We start from the raw sequence: 20293 nt of genomic DNA, 5'->3' as shown, positions 1-20293 counted from the left end.
TTCTTAACCCTTTGGGCTTTATAATCAAGTTCTTGCTACTCAGGAGCAAGGGAGTTGCTTCCAAGTTCACGATGCAAGAATCTCATATGTCACTGTTCCATTACCTCCTGGGACTATGAGCAGATAGTCTAGCTTTTGTTCCTAGAAGTCATGCTGTATCTGCGTGCATTCATGTTAATTCAGTCCTGTTCGACTCTTTGTGAACCTATGGACCATAACCCATCATGTTCCTCTGTCCACGGGATTCTCCAGGCAAGAATATTGGAGAGGGTTGCCATGCCCTCCTCAAAGGGACCTTCGCAACCCAGGGATCGAACCTGTGTCTCTTATGTCTCCTGCATTAGCAGGTGGGTTCTTTACAGCTAGGGCCACCTGGAAAGCCCAGAAGTCATGCTGTACCTCAAGCCAAAAACCACTGCGCATTCTACTTTTCATACCAAATTAGGCCCAACTAGGTCATCCAACAGAACCCATTAAAGGTTAAGCAGTGATCCCAATATGGTAGATTCCACCCCACCCACCCCCCACCCCCCGCCTTGCCAGGTATCTGGGGAGAAATTAAACAGAAAATATTAAATCCCCCAGAACTTCCTTGTACATTAAATTCTAAGATATCAAAATTCTTAATTCTTAAGCAAAATTTTAAAGAAATTAAGCTTTCGGTTTCTTTCCTTCCCAAATTCTTATTCTGCTTAGCCTTAGCCAGAGGGATTTTAATCTGAGGCATTTTCAAAGATGAATGAATATATCCTGACGTCCTCTATTCTGTTTATTCAAAGAGGCTAAAGATTATTAGGACACATGCAGTTACCATAGTATCAATCTCACATTCATAAATTATTAAAAATGCAAGAAAAGCCCCAGCTCCAAGGTCAATTTATCTCAAGAGGAATGATTTCTTGACCTCAGGACTCAGCATAATGCAGACTCATGTTACTCTTACCAAGACTGAAGCAGAGATTTTGGGGATGTCTGAGGAAAGGAGGATGGATAGAGAAAATCTTTAGCTCCGACAGGATGCTAGTCAGTGTGGGGGAAGCTGTCCCCATCAGATGGAGTCTGCCACCATCAAGAGCTTAATAATTGTGGGGCATGGCAAACCTTGGGTGGGGTGGAGGAATCTGTTTGCATGTACTATCCTTGCCCTGAGTGACACTTGAAACACATTTCTCCTTTTTCAAAGTTTAGGGATGTTTGAGTGGTGACATCCTACATGCCTAGGTCTTCCCACCTGCATGTTTAAAACCTCTGAAATCATTTGCTTTTTTCATTCACAATGCCCATAACTAGGCAACCCATCTCAGACCAGTGGTTTTTCTTACTGCCCCCTTATTTCAGGGTTAGCATCCCTTCTCCCAGGTGACTTTCTGAAACCTCCCTGCCTTACTGCCGAGTGGGAACCATACCTTACCCAGGTGACCATTCCTCAGAACTTCCCTTCTCTCTTACGTTTGAACTTTCTAATTCTTAAGTAACTTGTCCTACTCAAGGCAACAAAAGTATTTCCTTTTGTCCCAACTGTTCTCCAGTAGGAAGGCTCAGCTGAGTTTTATTGTTGTCTTCAACATTTTGGCTAGTTTTTCAAATGGTCCCCCTCTTCCTCCATCACTATTTTAGGGACTGTAGAGTTTTTTCCTTTTTCTCTTTTTTTGCCTCTACTTATCCTATGGTTTCAGGCTTCCCAGGTGGCGCTAGTGGTGAAGAATCCACCTGCCAAGGCAGGAGATTCAGGAGACGTGGGTTCAATCCCTGGGTCAGGAAGATCCCCTGGCATAGGAGATGGCAACCCACCTCAGCATTCTTGTCTGGAAAATTCCATGGACAGAGGAGACTGGCAGGCTACAGTCAAAGGGGTTGCAAAAGAGTCAGACACAACTGAGCAACTGAGCGCGCGCACGCACACACACACACACACACACACCCGATGCTTTCAGACTCAGACATTTGTTTTCTGTATATTACCTTCCACATTGTGCATCGTGTGGTCACCCTCCATGAGAGAAGCAAAACCAAGGAGTGACGAGTCTGCCAAGAGGAACCCTTGTTCAACACAAATCTTATCTACTTTTACTTTCTTGAGTTGGATGATCCCTCCTAAGGAGATTTTCACAACACACCTGTGCTTGGTCACATCTGCTGCTGTCCTGCCCTACTCCCCTTTCATTTCATCTTTCCCTCAAAATTGACATCTTCAAGTTTCTTGTGTATGTTCACTCAGAGCCCGTCTGGGATAGCTGACACCCTGAGACTCTCCCCAAATTGTTTCAGATATCCTACCCTGATCTTCTCAAGTTTTAATTCTACGTCTGTATACATTTTATGTAACCAGTCTGAATAGCTGTTGCAGTCTGCAAGAGAAGGGTGCTGTGTGATCTCATGAAGAACCTCCGCAGTTTTGCAGTATGTTCCTCAAGTGTCTCCTGGATCCTGATTCAGCTATTCTTTTTGGTGGAGGGGGGGTGTCATGTTGCTCTGCTCTCTAGGCTCTCCAGTCTCTTCTTCCTCTGTCACCCACTGTGATTCAACAAGGACTAAAATATCTCCTTTCTATAGCTTTATCTTTAAGAGCATTTAGATCCATTTTCCTTCTGTGTAAATATACTTTGGTCTTTTAAGACCTCCCATTTCAAGTAGATTTCTCGCTTCCTAAATTCCTTAATACTCTTCCCCTTAGCCCTATGTTGATAATAGACTAAAAATCAGTTCCTAAATCGTGATTCTTTCATCTGAAACATACTGAAATTTCTCCCCATCTCAAGTCCCTGAACTTCTTCTCCACCAACTTGATTCAGGTACACTCTTTTCTCAGTAAATTTTGGCTTTTGGTGCTATGATGATCTCATTCAATTTTCCTTCCACCTCCATCCAAGTGGAAGCTACATTTCCAAAGGAATCGGTGCCCATTTCACTTTAACTATTCATAATAAGAACTCCCATTCCTCTGTGGTTGAGCCACCGTTTGGAGCCTGAAAACCAAAAGCCATGGGACACAGTGTACACAATTAACAAATCTACAGAGCTCACAGTTATGGGAGCGGTCTTCAGAGTCTCAGGACAAGCCACACAGATATAGGAGGTTAGTCCACCTCAGCTCTCTCCTAGGAGCTCCGTGCCATTCCAAACAAAGTAACGAGTCACAGGGTCTGGCAAGGCTGCTCTATTGCTACCCATGTCAGTTCTTACATCCAGAATTTAAAACTGAAAGCTAAATCCTCATACACTAATGCTTTGTTGCTAAAGAGGAATTTACTAGCTTTGCAGTTTAAAATCCAGGTTTGCAGTTCTGGGCGAAAAATGCAGTGTATGCATCAGTGTCTCAGCATCCTTCCATAGGCATTCAGGGACAAAAAGACCATCTTCCTGATTATGCAGTCAGTACTGAGGTCAAGCAGAGCTGATGCAGGTGAGGTGAATGTGGCCCCTGACACCAGCCACTTAGGGGCCTAGCCCCAGCATGGTAGCTGCTGAGAACAGAACAGCCAAGGGCCCACAGGGACAGAACATATTTAAGCTAGGGCCAAGAGGTCCCACCTAGGCTGCCCCAGAGCAATTAATACCAGCGTATGCTGTTTTTTCTCTAGATACCCCAATAGTCTCTCTCTCTCTGGATATTTCAGTCAACCATCCAATCAATAATGCCCCCATCTTCTCCTCTTTTGAAAGGATGGAGGAATAACTGCAGGAGTCTGACATATGACTTGAAAGATTAACTTTAGTATTGACATAAATAGATAGATCACCACCACCAGGTTCCTATCAGCTTCTCTCCTAAACTTTGAAGGGAGCAGTGAGGGAGAGTTTGGACCCTCAGAGCACAGAGTACCATTTTATGTAGACGGGGTCAAAACTAAGAAATGAAAAGGCTGGACTTCTAACGCCCAGCTCCCTGTCCCAAATACAACCTTCAAATATGTCACCCTTCCTTCATTAGGGAGGAGTGGGTCAGGGTATCAAGAAACAGGTAGAAGCTGTTCTTCCAAATAGTCTCACAAGGAGGGAAGGCCTTACTTTACAACAAAGTTGTTGTTCAGCCGCTTGGTGGTGTCTGACTCTTTGTGACCCCATGGACTTGCGGCACACCAGGCTTCCCTGTATTTCACTAACTCCTAGAGTTTGCTCAAACTCATGTCTATCGAGTCGATGATGCCATCCAACCATCTCATTCTCTGTTGCCACTTTATCCTCCTTACCCTCAATCTTTGCCAGCATCAGAGTCTTTTCCAATGAGTCCACTCTTCTCATCAGGTATCCAAGGTGTTGGAGTTTCAGCTTCACCAAGTCAGAAGGATCAAAAAGGGAAAAGAGTTGCTCCTTCTACATTTCTGATGATGTTCCAGCAATGCTTGACAAATTCGATAGCATGTGGTAAAAATCACACTCGTGGAGAGATGCAGAGTGCTTGGGGAGAATATTTTGTAATAGGAGCAGTGAGAAAGTCTCTTGTATAGACTGTCCCATTTACACTGCAGAAATTTATCAGAACGCATAAAAGTACAGTTAGCCCCCCTGATGATCTCAGGCATGACAGGCCACCAAGTAGCCTGGGTTTCGCCAGTCTGTTGGTCACCTGCTCTTAGGCAAGGGGGGTGGAGGTCTAATCAGAAGGCACTGAGGATTATGGGGGTAATATCTCTTCTGCTTTGGGCCCCACAAATGATTCATTCACAATGAAGGGATATATACAATTGTGGAGGGAACCTCAGTTCCTCCTTATGACTGAAGGGCAAACATGGAACATCCAAGGAATAGCTCTGGAGCTGATCCCCACAGACCTACTCCACTGAGTCTTACGGAGTTGGCTGTGGGATTAAGAATGGGTCCTAGGACTTCCCTGGTGATCCAGTGGTTAAGAATCCATCTGCCAATGTAGGGGTCACAGGTTCGATCCCTGGTCCGGGAGGATACCACATGCGGCAGGGCACCTAAGCCAGGGTGCCACAAGTACTGGGCCCATGCTCTAGAGCCCATGCTCCCCAACAAGAGAAGCCACTAAAATGAGAAGCTCAAGCATCACAACTAAAGAGTAGCCCCTGCTTTCCACAATTAGGGAGAGCCTGCCCTCAGCAACAAAGATCCAGTGCAGCTAAAAAAAAAAAAGAATGGATCCTAAATATGTCTGATTCACCCAGAGCAGTGATTCTCAACAGGGGGGTGGAGGGGCATGGGGACCTCCCCTTCAGGTGACATCTGACACGTTTGTGGATAGCTTTGTCACAACTGCAGGGTTTAGTACCAGCATCTAGAGGTCACAGGCCAGGGATGCCGCTGAGCATCCTCCAATGCACAGGAAATAAGAATTAATTGGCCAAAAATGTCACTAGTGCTGAGGGTTGTGAACTCCTGCACTAGGGTTTGGAGAGGAGAGTAGGATGGAGAACTATCAATACTGTAAGATTGGATCCTATTCAACAAACATTTACTGAACACTTACATTGTCCCAAGCTCTGTGTTAAGCACCAGGAACTAAAAAGATGACCAAGGCATGGTCCCTTAGAGATCTTATAGCCTGGCCAGAGACACAGGCACAAAACGTCCTGTAAAAATATTTGATAAGATCTCTTAGTTGGAGATATGTGCTCTCCACAAATTCTGAGACTCTCCCTACATTTAGTATCTCTTAAAAGTAGAGGATTGTGGGTCCTTCACATACTTTTCCTAGAAATTCACTTAACTACAGGCCTTAAAAAAAAAAAAAAAAAAGGGATGCAATGATAATTTCATTCTACCAGAGGAGGAATTTGTTACATGTGCCTGCCGAGCTCTTTATTTTTGTGAGATTAGGTGGGATGCTCTTCTCTTTCTTTCTGAGTACAGGGCTTTGCGCTGTCTCATCGAAACAGTAAGTCTGTTTAGGAACCACGCATAGGTTCATAGAAAAAGGTCAGAGGCCAGAAGTTACTACAGCCTTACCACCTAGTTCATACAGTCAGCTGACCTAGAGAACATGATGGAATGGGGGGGGGAAAGCAGAGAATAGCAGACCCCATGCCCTCCCCTTCAGGTAATAAACCACTGTGCTTAGTTGCTCAGTCATGTCCCACTCTTTGTGAACCCATGGACTGCAGCCCACCAGACTCGTCTGTTCATGGGATTCTCCAGGCAAGAATAATGGAGTGGGTTGTCATGCCCTCCTCCAGGGGATCTTCCCAACCCAGGGATTGAACCCAGGTCTCCCGCGTTGCAGTCGTATTCTTCACCATCTGAGCCACCAGGGAAGCCCTGATAAATCAAGAGACAAATTATTATGATTTAGAGTCATAAGTAAATGAAATAAAATATGACGTTCTTTCCCATGTTTCTTACTCAGCTGGACAGACTCGAGGAAAAGCAGAAGGAAACCTACCGGCGCATGCTAGAGCAGCTGCTTCTGGCTGAAAAGTGTCACAGGCGCACGGTGTACGAGCTGGAGAACGAGAAGCACAAGCACACGGACTACATGAACAAGAGCGACGACTTCACCAACCTGCTGGAGCAGGAGCGGGAGAGGTAACTGCGCATGCTCGTTGAGGGGCCGCGCGCTCATCCTGCGCACTTCCCTCCAGGGGTCAGATTTCCATCCAGGAACTCCGGAGACACTTGCCTGGGGCCCAATTCCTAACCTCTGAATGGTTTGCAGAGAGTGAGACAGACTTTGCCTGGAACTATTAATGTGACCATGTTGGGAGTTCATACAAGTATGACAACACAGTGATGTGAAAAGCCAGAAAGCCATACTCAGGGAGCTTCCATTTTAGCTTGATCAACGAAGCACCTCCGTTTGAAAAGCCTCTCTACTAATTGCCGTTTGTTAGAAATAATCTCTTTTTCCTCTTTGGGGTTAAAATCCACTTCTTCGGAGAAACAAATTACTCAATTTAACCATTTATTAGTAAAATGAATCCTATTCATTCTTAACATGGTTATGGAAAATCTTACTATTTGGTTGTTATAAATTACTTAACTAGAATTACCTGCTTAACTTTCTCAGGGTTGCGAACTTCTTAAAAACTCAGTGTAAAACAAAACAAATTTAAAAATTCAGTGTATGTGTGTTAGTTGCTTAGTCGTGTCCAACTCTTTGCAACCCCGTAGACCTCAAATATGGAGAAGGCAATGGCACCCCACTCCAGTAATCTTGCCTGGAAAATCCCTTGGATGGAGGAGCCTGGTAGGCTGCAGTCTATGGGGTCGCTAGGAGTCGGACACGACTGAGCGATTTCACTTTCAATTTTCACTTTCATGCATTGGGGAAGGAAATGGCAACCCACTCCAGTGTTCTTGCCTGGAGAATCCCAGGGACGGGAGAGCCTGGTGGGCTGCCGTCTATGGAGTCACAAAGAGTCGGACACGACTGACGCGACTTAGCAGTAGCATCAGACCTCAAATATGTAGGTAGTTTTCTCAGACCAGGGATTGCCACGTTTGAAGCAGAGACTTCAAATAGAAACGCTTTGATACTATCCAGCTTTTTCAGCATCTTCTTCTTATCTTATTCTTTTCCTTTTCCTTCCTTCAGCTGAATGGTTACATCTGTGAATTCCACGATCTTTGAACCAATAACACTGAATCGTGATGCTTTGAGTTACCAACCGTGTCCGCCTCTGTGTTTAGGGCTTGCAAATAAGAGCCATTTGGAAAGAGCTTCACCGGTCCCAGCTTAGCTGTGTCTATTTAGTTACAAAAAGGAGATCTGATCTTCCCATATTAGTTTATTTGTAGAATAAGTTATTTCCATAACAGAGTAATTAAAAGCCTGAAACAGAATAGGTTTGTGTTAAAATTCTTGGAAGTTATTGGTAATGTTTACTCATTATTGGACTTGGCACATCCCTTGAGGGAGGAGAAATGGATAAGGGAGCAAAGGCTGAAGTAGTACATGTAATACCCTCCTCTTATGGTGTAGCTGGTAAAAAGTTAGCTTTCCAATGCAGGAGACACAAGGGATGCAGATTCCATCCCTAGGTGGGGAAGCTCCCTGGAATAAACTGCAACCCACTCCATTCTTGCAGTGGATTTTCCAATCCTGGAAAATCCCATGGCAGAGGAACCTGGTGCACGCATGCATGTGCATGCACATACACACACACACCCCGTTTCTTTAAGCCTGTCTTCTGTTCCTAGAGGCTCAAGTTTAGCAACTTCTTATTTGGATAAATGCTGCTGCTAAGTCGCTTCAGTCGTGTCTGACTCTGTGCGACCCCTTAGACAGTAGCCCACGAGGCTCCCCTGTCCCTGGGATTCTCCAGGCAAGAACACTGGAGTGGGTTGCCATTTCCTTCTCCATGTTTGGATAAATAGATGGTCTAATTTGATATTTTGGGGAAACCAACCAGAATAAACTCCACCTCCTCAACTTCTATGAACTTTCCAACCTGAAGCATAGGTAGTGAAAACAAGGTTTTAATGTTGGTGTAAAATCACGTATATCTAGGTGTCTTGTATTGGACTGTGGTCAGCTAATAGTAGCAACTTGTTTGATATTTCTTTTAAAGATCTGAAATCTAATAATTTTAGAGGACAGCTGTGTGAATTATTTTCTGGTCTGTTTGTAAACCATTAGGTCTAGAGTGAGATATGTCTGCTTTTTTCTGCAATTTCCCACCTAAGCTAAATGCCTGAGGTGAATTCATCTACAGTGGTTGTATATAAATGAAGCATGTGGATGGAGAGACTGTACTTACCTAGCTGCTTCTTTTTCTTTCTTTTCCTAATTTCTGTGTATTATGAGAATCATGGAAATAATAACAGTTGATGGAGAGCTTTATAGTTCACAAAATACTTTTATAGTCATTATACAGTGAGCTTGTCCCAAGTGTATTTATTTTCTAACTTCATGTTGACCAATTTGAGACAAACAATCCCAATTCCCCACCCCTCCACTGGAGTTGTTTAATTTTACCAGAGCAAGTACACAATGATCTCTCATGAACAAAGTGTCGTGTGTGTGCTTGCTCAGTCGCTTCAGTCGGGTCCGACTCTTTGTGACCCCATGGACTGTAGCCCCCAAGCTCCTCTGTCCGTGGGATTCTTCAGGCAAGAATACTGGAGTGGGTTGCCATTTCCTCCTGCAAAAGTGCTGTGTAGAAAGTTTTAAAAATCAAAATTGCATTTAAAAATTATACGCCTCAAGCTGTTTTTCATAGTAATACATTGATGAGCACTACTGGGATATGTCACCAAAAGTACATGCTTATCCAACTACTCTATGGCTTTAAATAGTATTTTTGACTCAATAGTTTATACTTCAGTGCTTTATATATTTTCCTGTCAGCGTTCTTGTCCAGGCCCGCCCCCCACCCCCCCGACTGATTGCCAGCGCACATGCTGTGGGTCCACATTCACCAGACACTCATTATGCTAAATTAGACACCCTCACTAGGAGGACTGTGATAACTTAAGGTGGCATTCTCTGCATTTCTCTGTGTTCTGAAGCAGCCACAGTGACTGGCTTTGCTGAATTCCTGGAGCAGTGAAGCCTTTAGGATTTTCTCAAAGGTCAGGCCCAGGAATCCTGCTGCCCTTTGGAAGCAACCCTGCTAAATCTGCTTGGGGTTAAATCCTTCTTTGAAGTAAGTGATCATAATTAGATCTACTTATGGGGGCTGGCAGTTTGCTGACCTGGGGCTTGCTTTCCTGTGGGCAATGTCACCAGGGGCTTGTCCCCCACAGGCCCTGGGCCGTGACTCAGGGAGGCCCCAGCGCCCCAAGTGGCTGCCGCACCTGGAGTACTGCTGACGGAGAGCTGGCTTTTCCAAGCCTGAGTGGGAGTCCCGGCATAGACTATTCCGAGTACTTCATTTGCTTTTTTGTTTTGCTGTCCCTTCCCTCTTTCTCCAGAAAAGTCCCTTTTGTGAGGGAAAAAAAGAGAAGAGAGAGAGCCAAGAACTTTCCTTCAGAAACATTTCCCTTTGTTTTTCCTGGAGCATGTGTCAGGGAAGGAAAAAAGTACGACTTGAGATAAGCCCAGGTGGTTTGCTCCTTAGAATCACCCAGCTTCTACTGCAGGTGCGGCTCTGCAGGCTGCCTCCATCTAGACAGCTTCTGATTAGGTGGTGGCCAGTGGAGGGGGTGCAAAGCCAGGGGACTTGCCAGACATGCATTTCAGCTAGGCTCCATCGTCTATGCTTGTCCTACATTTGAAACGCCCCTGATTCTGGGAAAGACTGAAGGCAGGAGGAGAAGGGGCCGGCAGAGGATGAGATGGTTGGATGGCATCACCAACTCAATGGACATGAGTTTGAATAAACTCTGGGAGTTGGTGATGGACAGGGAGGCCTGGCGTGCTGCAGTCCATGGGGTTGCAAAGCGTTGGACACAACTGAACAACTGAACTGACTCTGTAAGTGTTTCTTACATCCTCTGGAAAATGGTTAAAGATAATAAAAAGGGACCCAGGCAGATAGGATCAGTAGCAATCAAGATTCAGAGAAATCCTTGGTTAAAAAAAAAAAAAAGCCTTGGCTTAACGCGCATTGCAAAAGACTTCTGAGGTCAGCCCTTCCAAGTTTCTCATTCTACAGGTTGAGTAACTGGGGCCCAGGATAAATGACATGGCTCCACTGAGACCACAGAGCAGGTCACTGGGCCAGCACTGTTATACGAATGAGTCCCTTGTGCAGAATGGCTTGTTTTATGTTTTCTTTATATGCGTGGGCTCCCCACCTCCAAGCTCTTATGTCCAAACTATGACACAGAATCTTATTAATAAAAGGCAGAATTATGGTTATCAGGAGGATATAAGCAGATATTTTAGGACCAGTGGTGTCTTTAGACTGTCAAGATAGGAGAAGCTTTGGAACAGCATCTGTTGGAAGCAGCAGCCTGGGGACTTGTTTTGGAGCAGAGTTTGAGTAGCACACACCAGTGTTCCACTTCTGGTGCATTCTGATGGGAGACTGATGCTGGTTATAGCGGAGGTAAATAAAGCACCCCTCCCAGCTTCCCCATTGTTGTGGCCACTGACCTGGACCCTGAAAGTGTAAAAACTAAGGAAGCAGAAGTTATTTTTCATTTTTCAGAAGTTGTTTAGTTCATCCTATATAGAAATTTCACAAATTAAGTGCCTGCTGCTGCTGCTGCTAAGTTGCTTCAGTCATGTCTGTCTCTGTGCGGCCCTATAGACGGCAGTCCACCAGGCTCCCCCGTCCCTGGGATTCTCCAGGCAAGAACACTGGAGTGGGTTGCCATTTCCTTCTCCAATGCATGAAAGTGAAAAGTGGAAGTGAAGTCGCTCAGTCGTGTCCGATCCTCAGTGACCCCATGGACTGCAGCCTTCCAGGTTCCTCCATCCATGGGATTTTCCAGGCAAGAGTACTGGAGTGGGGTGCCATTGCCTTCTCCAAATTAAGTGCCTAAGAGGAGTAATATATTTCTCTGGGCTTCCTTTACTCTAAGTCAAAAGACTGATCATAATCTACTACCATCATTTACTTCATGTTTATTTTTACAAATAGTTACAGTTATATTCCCAAATCAAAAAGTGAAAATAGCATAAATAATGCACTGGCTTAACTAGCACTATTTACAATATACATGAAAGTATCCTTCATTGCATTAAGATAAAGACCATTTTTAACTGTTATAGTCTCCGTATTTTGAGTCAGCTTGACCTTAAAAGACATAATTCTGAGCACATGAGATCACCCTCAGAAATTATAACTTTATTCTCTGTATGAACTGAAAGACTGCTAATTTTAATCATGCAATGCTCTAGGGCTGCTTCAAGACTGTCAGAATACAGGGAATACAGTTACATCAAAAAGTAGTTTGGAACTTACAGAAATATTTGAGGGGGATGTATGTACATGTTTGTGTGTGTAAATTACGTGAGGAGGGCTGTCTAAATCTTTAACCAGAGTTATAAATTTGAAAGCTTTTGGATTCTATAGGCTCAACTGGGCCTACATAAATAATTACATCATCATGTAGTATTGCAGCAAACCTTCCAAGTATAGGTTTGTTTTTTTAAAAAAAATCACAAACCAGCATCTCGTGAGAAATCTCTTAACTAGCACATGCAGGAACGGGGGCCTGATACAGGGGAAATTTTCAAGCCCTGTTTTGATTGTGTTCCTTTAGGCCTGGCGAGCGGGGACAGGCTACACCATTGCTCTTGCCTGTGTCCAGGAATGACCAGAGCAAGTTTGTGAAGTCACTCTAGTGGCCTGGGATCCTAGGAGATATTCTTGGCTCACATTATAGAAGATGCACATCTGGTTCCCTGGCATATTTCCCTTAAGTTTCTTTGATTTAGCTGCCTTATCTCTATCACAATAAAATGGACTTTTCTCCATGGTAGCACTTTGTAGAAAAGTATTGCTGCTGACATGTAAACCATCAAGTTTGATCATGCAGACAGTAATCGGTAGGTGGGAAGTACTGGCAGGAAACAGCAGAGCCTTCTTGTCTGTGCTTAGCCCGAGGCTTTATGCTGCTCACTAGTGGGTTAGATGGAGAAGGCGATGGCACCCCACTCCAGTACTCTTGCCTGGAAAATCCCATGGACGGAGGAGCCTGGTAGGCTGCAGTCCATGGGGTCGCTAAGAGTCGGACACGACTGAGCGACTTCAGTTTCACTTTTCCCTTTCATGCATTGGAGAAGGAAATGGCAACCCACTCCAGTGTTCTTGCCTGGAGAATCCCAGGGACGGGGGAGCCTGGTGGGCTGCCGTCTATGGGGTCGCACAGAGTCGGACACGACTGAAGTGACTTAGCAGCAGCAGCAGCAGTGGGTTAGATGTCATTGACACCCCTGATACATTGGACACACACACGTCTTGTTTAATCCTTATAAAACTGTATGAAGGGACTTCCCTGGTGGTCCTGTGGTAAAAAAAAAAAAAAAATCTGCCTGCCAATGTGGGTTCAATCCCGGGTCTGGAAAGATTCTACATGTTATGGATCACCTAAGCCTGTGCAGCACCACTCCTGCTGAGCCATTGCTCTAGAACCCACGCTCCGTAACAAGAGAAGCCACCAAAATGAGAAGCCCCTGACCACAACCAGGAGGAGCCTCGCTCTCTGAAACTAGAGAGAGCTGGCGCAAGAAGACCCAGTGCAGCCAAATTAACGAATTAAAAATAGATCAATAAATCTTTTAAAACTGTATGACGTGTAGTGACTATCCCTATTTAGAAGATGGGAAAGCAGACTAAATTCCTTCCACCAGGGTCACTTGCCAACAGTTAATTGGAAGAATCAATGTTTGAACTGAATTTCTTACAGTAAAAACTGACAAACAACAAAAAAAACCTTTTCCACTTCCAAGTTCTTATCTTCTGATTGAAATGAACACCTCATTTCTCCAACGTTTGGAGGAAGGAAAGATGACTTAAAATGTTGATTCTTTGGATGGCACATCCATTCTGTCTGTGGGTTCGGGATTCAAATTCATAGATTTTAACTTGTCATGAGATACGCCACCTACTATCAATATCCTACTGACTAAGAAAACTACTAGGAATAGACAGCTTCTGAGAAAGGAGAGGAATTAGAATTCAGAGACTCAATCACAGTTTGACAGTTGACCTTCTGAAAGAACGCCAGAACCAAACTCCACCTTCCAATTCCTCTTACCCTTGTGATATGCAAATCCTACTGGAAAATGTGATTGAAATGATGGAGGTTGAGGTGATTTAGACTTCGCACAGCTAGGGCATTTGTGTTGAGGAGTAGGTGGGAACTGTGTAAAGGAAGTGATGTTGTGTCTTACCTAAAGGGACCAGGCAATCAATTACTCAGATAACTTTCCAAAGTTGCAAGATGGAAAAGGAGTTGGTCCTCTTAAAAGACCCCAGTCATTAACCTACCTACTATTAGCACTGTGGAACTAGGAGCCTGCTACGCATCCTGAACTGGACACTCCATGGATGAAATATGAATAAGCCCACTAAAAACGCCCTTGAGGTTCATTTCACCAGATCCCAGCTATACAAAAATGCCAAGCCTTCAGTGGATGTGATTGTTTTCCAAGCTTTATAGAGTCCTCGTTCTCATTGAATTAACAGCCTCTGATCTAAGATTCTTCAGAGTTTTAGTAATAAAACTTTGAACAGATATGCCAGGGAAGGTTGATGATCTGATCAACATAATTTTCTAACTAATCAAAGGTTATGATATGAATTAATTTACTTTTTCTGTTTTGGAAAATATTTCTCAAATATATTTTACTTTTTCATGAAAATGTTGAATATACCACAAGATCCAATTCAGTCATATTTGATGATTCAGGATCTTATAGTGCTGTACCCTGAGTAATTCTGTATGTTACAACCTCAGGGCCTATTAGATTAAATTCAAATGTAAATGTCAATTATGGTTGCATTTTACTGTGGATAGGATGGTGGAAGATGTTTTCCAGATATGAGCGTTTAACCTGGCTAACCAAGAATTTTAGTTAATTAGATTCAGCATATTTGAACTTTTACAACAACAGCAGCAGCAGAACTTGAACAAGAAGGACTCTGATACTAATCAAAAGGGCGGGATAATAACTGAAGAAAATTGGCCATGAGAAAGGAAACACATAGAAAGGGAGGGCTTGAGAGACAACAGGCAAGAAACATATTTTACTGCCTAAGATTTTAGCATGTAAGAATATACCAGTCCTGTTATTTGATACATTTTATTAAAGGAAAGTCATAGGAAACGTGAGAATAGAGAATGTATCTGTAGTTTGAATGTGAGAGATAAAGGGTGGCCAGCTCATCAGAGTCTCTCTGGACCAGAATCAATCACCAAATTGTTCTCTTTTGATTCCAGGAAGTTGCCAGACAGTTCTGGAAACTCTAAATACCTGAGTCACTGAAGGGGCCTCTTCTGAGAGAAACAGAGGCAGCCTCTTTCACAGAACTTTTCTTCTTTCTGTTGCATGACTCTGTCAATGCTGGTCACACCCAGTTAGCCCGGAAGTGGACAGCTGTCTGGACAGAAATCACAGAGGCCACACACTCAGATGCCTTAGGTGCCAGGGAAATAGCTGAAGGGCACAGGTCCAGCTATTTAGCACACACTGCATACACGGAGGGATTCCTGGGATGCAGAGCCAGCTCTGACTACCGGGAGAAGTCACCATCCAGCTCAGTCCAGCTGACCCTGGCTCAGGGTCACCAATTCAGATTTTTCAGGAAAAGGAAGAACTCTGATTCGAGTAAAATCTGAGTCACTGTTCACTGGAATTTATAAAACAATGTGCAGTGAACAAAACTCACCTGTCGGCTGTTGAGTCTCTAATGCAGCTGGTTTGAACCTTGATGACCTAGACATTAGGGAGGCTAGGGCCTCAGAGGAAGCATGGCACGAGAATCCTGCTGAATAGTGTGTTCTGTTGATGGTGATGAACTAGCTCATTGAGACGCTCTCTTGAAGCATATGAAACAGAAAGAAATAAAGACAACAGAAGCAAAGGAAAAACTCAGCAGAGACAGAAATTCGAAGAATAAGGAATACCTCCCTCATAGGACTGGGTTTCAGTAGACACCTCTCTCTGATCAGGTGCCAAGCATTGGGTCACAAGTGAGTGGTCTTGAGTTACTGCCGCTGCAGGTGTATGCTCCGCAGGTGCACAATCTTCTACTTCTCCCAGGGCCTGAGTGGCTATGGAGACAGGTTTCTGCATTAAATCATTCTGGGGTATTCTTTCCCAGAATTCCCTGGGTGACTCTGTCCCTTACTACTTCAAAGACTGTGTCATTCAATTTTAATACTGTTACAGCTTTTCATTTGCCCCATTATAAGAATTTACTGCAGTGTGATAATAATTGGATTTTTTAACCTAATTTCTTCTGTCACCCCGTGACCTGGTCCTCATTTGAGCAGCCAGCCAAGAGCAATTATCGCCTCGAGGGAAAGTGGCCACAGCTGGAGGAGGGAAGTCACTAGCTTGCCTCCTGGATTCCAGAAGCGAGTACATATGTGTAGCTTGAGATAGAATATATAATCAAGTTGATTCAATTTTTGTCGCTCCTCCTTTCCTGTTTAGATAAGCTGCTTCTCTTAAGAGAAGAGCAAGACAGCAAGAGAGGTCAATGTCACAGGAACAGACAATGCAAAAGAAGAGGCTCTGTTCTGAGTTTACTTGGGGTGTGGGGGTGTGGGTGGAAAAGTGGAGAGAAATATAAACCCCAGATACATGGGTGTGAAGAATTTGAGAATAGAGTCCAAGAGTGTCTCAGTCTGCTTGGGCTGCTATAACAAAATAGACTGTGTGGCTTAAACAGTAGAAGTTTATTTTCTCACAGTTCTGGATGCTGGACGTTCAACATCAGGGTGCCAGAATTGCCAGGGTCTGGTGAAGCCTCTCTTCCTGACCTGCAGACGTCCACCTTCTCACTGTGTTCTCACATAGTTCTCACATAGTCTTTTCTCTGCGCATGGACGTGGAGAGAGGTCTTCTTAGAGGGCCTCCAGTTCGACTGGATTAGTACCTACTCTTACGACTTCATTTAACCTTTATTACCTCCATAAAGCTGTATCTCCAAACACAGTCACACTGGGGGTAGGCCTTCAATAGATGAATTTCAGGGGGCAAATAGCAAAGGCCATGGCAAAACTTGTGGTTCTCCAATAACTCAAGAGAAAGAGAATAAAACTTGGTATTTGATGAGTCTAGTTGGAGAGAGCTTGGTATAGCTTAAGTATCCTGCCACCCTAAAAGAATATCTAGATTTTTTTTCCCCTGTGTCCCCAAAAGGCCATGGGAATAGCTGACTCAGGGCCGGATGTGAGAACAGAACTGTGACCCATTTGGATCGGCAGTTTGAGCAGGAGGACAGCTGAGGCCAGAGACCACAGTGTGCACCTCAGAGAATGCCAGCGTGGAAGGATGATGCCTCCGTGACCTCTCCCTCATCCCCGATGGCCCCAGAACCCAGCCCCAACTCCAGAAATGGAGTCCCGAAGGGGACACCGATTGACTAAGGAGTCTTTAAATTTGCAAAGGAAAACCTCTGAGTTTACCCAGAATTAACTAAAATAAAGTAGAATGGGGCAGAGGCTGCTGTGCTGGAAGCAGCTGCCGGTGTAGGATGACAGCAGGCGAGGCGGCTGCGCCTGGGGCAGCGGGAGCAGCTGCTGGCAGACGGAGACCCGAGGCAGGAAGCCGGATGCTGGGCCTCGGCGACTCGTGTGCTTGTGTCTGCTCCAGACAGACACCCCGCCTTGACCTACCCATCCTTCAGTGAATCCAGAGACGTGATTTCTCAGGGACTCAGCCTGGTCCTACTTCAGAGATAAAGGAGGAAAGAACTGCTGTTTTACTTTAAAAAAAAAGAAAAAGATAAAATGGAATGGGAGCTCATAATAGAAATAGATACAGAAATATGAAGATAATCGTATTTCTTGCACATATGAGTTCGAGGCCTGCAGTTAGCACACTGTTCATTAGTAATAATCCCTTTGTGTGCCTGTGTACTAAGGAGAAAGAAGTAGCTGTTTCCCAGACGGCGCTAGTGGTAAAGAACCCACCTGCCAATACAGGAGACATAAGAGACTCGGGTTCCATCCCTGGGTCGGGAAGATCCCCTGGAGGAGGACATGGCAACCCACTCCAGTATTCTGGCCTGGAGAATCCCATGGACAGAGGAGGCTGGTGGGCTACAGTCCATGGGGTTGCAGAGTCAGACACAACTGAAAGAACTTAACTGACATGGCTGGTTCCAGCGTACTGGGGGCTTCCCAGGTGCTCAGTGATGAAGAATCTGCTGCCAAAAGGAGATGTTGGTTGACCCCTGGGTTGGGAAGATCCCCTGGAGGAGGAAATGGCAACCTACTCCAGTATTCATGCCTGGAAAATTCCATGGATGGAGGAACCTGGCAGACTACAGTCCACAGGGTTGCAAAGAGTCGGATATGACTGAGCATGCAGCACACACACACCAGAGTACTGAGGGTGTGCTTAGGGATGTTTGTGAACTTAAGAGGATCATCTGAGCTAAGTTTAACTTCTTCAATCCCAGTTAACTTCTTCCCTGGGTTACTCTAGCTACGTGGTATGAGAACCCCTCAATATCTGCCACCTAAGGACAAGTTGTTTTCTCAAGTCGCTTGCTTTACTTTGGGAGCCAGAGAGCCCTGGATTCAAATTCTAAGACTCTGCCACTAACTAGACCAGTCAGATAACTCTTGGACAAGTATCTAACCTCTCTGATTCTTTATCTATAGAATGGGGATAATCTATCTCATAAAGTTGTTTATGGTCATGAGACAATGAATATGAAGCCCTTTCCACAAGGCATAGGGTATAACGCCTAAAGGTGGCCATTTCTTCTGCTCTCAGACACACTTAGTGTATCAAACACACTCAGAAGAAAACTATGACAGTTCCATTAAATCACAATTTACATTTTCTCAAACTAACACATTTTGAGAACAATGCAAAATAGTAGAAAAGTAAACTCTACTGTTGTCTCATGGGGTTGCTGTTTTGTATTTAGATTACAGGAAAACTGAAAAGCTACTTCCAAGAGAGAATTCAATAAGATGAGGCAGTGGGACTTCCCTGGTGGTCCAGTGGTTAAGAATCCACCTTCCAATACAGGGGACATGAGTTCGATCCCTGGTCAGGGAACCAAGATCCCACAGACCTCAGGGTAACTAACACCTGTGCAATGCGACTAAAGAGACCTCATGCTACAACTGGAGAAGCCAGCTCGAGACAACTACCAAGCCTGTGTGCTCTAAAGCCCATGCTCCACAACAAGAGAAGAACACTCACCACAGCTAGAGAGAAGGCCCAAACATAGCAACTAGAAAAAGCCCACACACAGCAACAAAGACCAGTACAGCCAAATAAATAAATAAAAATTGAGAAAAAAAAAAAAGATGAGGTGGCAAAGTATAAAGCTACATATTGTCAATATTCAACTATCAAGTTTTCATATTTCCAAAGGACAAAATAGTATGAACTGTATTAAATATTAACTATTTAAGAATAAACTTAAGAATGTGAAAGAGCTACATAAAGAAAAAGTTTTAGTGCTACCTAGAGATATGAAAAATATTGAGACCAACAGAAAGGCTTATCATTCTAGGACTGGAGAACTAACGTTGTAAAGCCATCATCTCCATATATTAATCCACAGCCTTACTTGTGCTCCTAATAAAAATATCATTGGTTTTTTTTTTTTAAGCATAAGAACTAATGAAGTTATTCCAAAGTTCACATAAAAAAATACACAAGCAAGAACAGTCAAGTATTGAAAACAAAAAAAGAGAAGAAAAGTTTCCAGGAAAAAAGTTGCCAGAAAAAAAAATCCCATATTAAAACCACGGTAAGTAAAATAGTGTGGCATTGGTACATGAACGGACAGGTCAGTGGAGCTGAGGTATTTATGAAGTAGATTATAGTACATATAGAAATTTAATATATGTTAAAGATAGCATTTCAAATCAGTTTGGAAAAAACTGATCTCTTAGTAATGGCTCTTATTAATGGGTCTCAGTAATGGGCCTCTTAGTAACGGCTAATTACTAATTACTAAATTATAGTCATTTTTATTATAGGATAGGTAACTTATTTGTGAACATGAGGATACTTGCTCATATTGTAGCCAAGGTTATTTTTTTCTGTCCTGACTTGGTTTCTACCATTTCAGGAGAACCATCAATTTAACAGCTGTGGTTCATCTCAAGGGAAGATTTAGCATTTACTTTTTAAGGTTCCAAAGGATAGATAAATCCCATGTAATAAAAAATATATATTTGAAGAATAAAATATATAGCAGGAAAATGATTTTCTAAAAAAAAAAAAAAGGCAGTATTATGATTTTTAGCCACATAAAATTTTATGAGAAGTAAAATACGTGGTAACTATAGGTATCCTTTGGAAGAAAAACTACTATAGTAACTTTGCAGAGGTCATAAATTTACAGCTATTTTTCTATAACTTTGTATGTTAAAAAATTAATACATTAAAAAGAAATTGACAACACATTTTATTTAGTGAAAAGAATAAAAGCTTAAGCCCAGTTTGGACTGACTTACTAGAATAACTTGGGGAATAATTATTTTCTTTCCCCAACAGCTGCATAAAACAATGAGAAAAAAAAACAAAGCTAATCTAAAGAGTTATACCTAATTATCGAACTGAGGGATTTAAATGTATGTATTTTTCAGAGAAGTTATTATGGGTTATTAAATGGAGTCTGGATACAAATTCACTTATTTTGAAAGTTAATGCAGATTTAGCTTATACTTTTGGGGTAAAAAAGTTGATTGTAAGTGGTACAGTATATGTATGAAAATAAAAACTCTAATCTGAAAGCTCTCAGGAACTAGAGCAGATGGGAAGTTTTAAGAAACACACCAAAAAAATCAT

The 20293-nt window shown here is 43.3% G+C and overlaps 1 protein-coding gene across 3 annotated transcripts in view; it reads left to right on the top strand.

Annotated features, from left to right (window-relative positions):
• Window positions 1-20293, top strand: part of FILIP1 (filamin A interacting protein 1) — a 214512-nt gene that overhangs the window by 145467 nt on the left and 48752 nt on the right. For all 3 annotated transcript variants that reach the window (XM_055534823.1, XM_055534825.1, XM_055534824.1), the window contains exon 4: window positions 6308-6486. In XM_055534823.1, the coding sequence (XP_055390798.1) occupies window positions 6308-6486 (179 nt within the window). The remainder of the gene's footprint in view (window positions 1-6307; window positions 6487-20293) is intronic.

Source organism: Bubalus kerabau, chromosome 9 (genome assembly GCF_029407905.1).
Source record: "Bubalus kerabau isolate K-KA32 ecotype Philippines breed swamp buffalo chromosome 9, PCC_UOA_SB_1v2, whole genome shotgun sequence".
In the NCBI taxonomy this organism is placed as follows: Eukaryota; Metazoa; Chordata; class Mammalia; order Artiodactyla; family Bovidae; genus Bubalus; species Bubalus kerabau.
The sequence above is the reverse complement of the archived record's forward strand: the minus strand, read 5'-3'. Positions and strand labels throughout refer to the sequence as shown.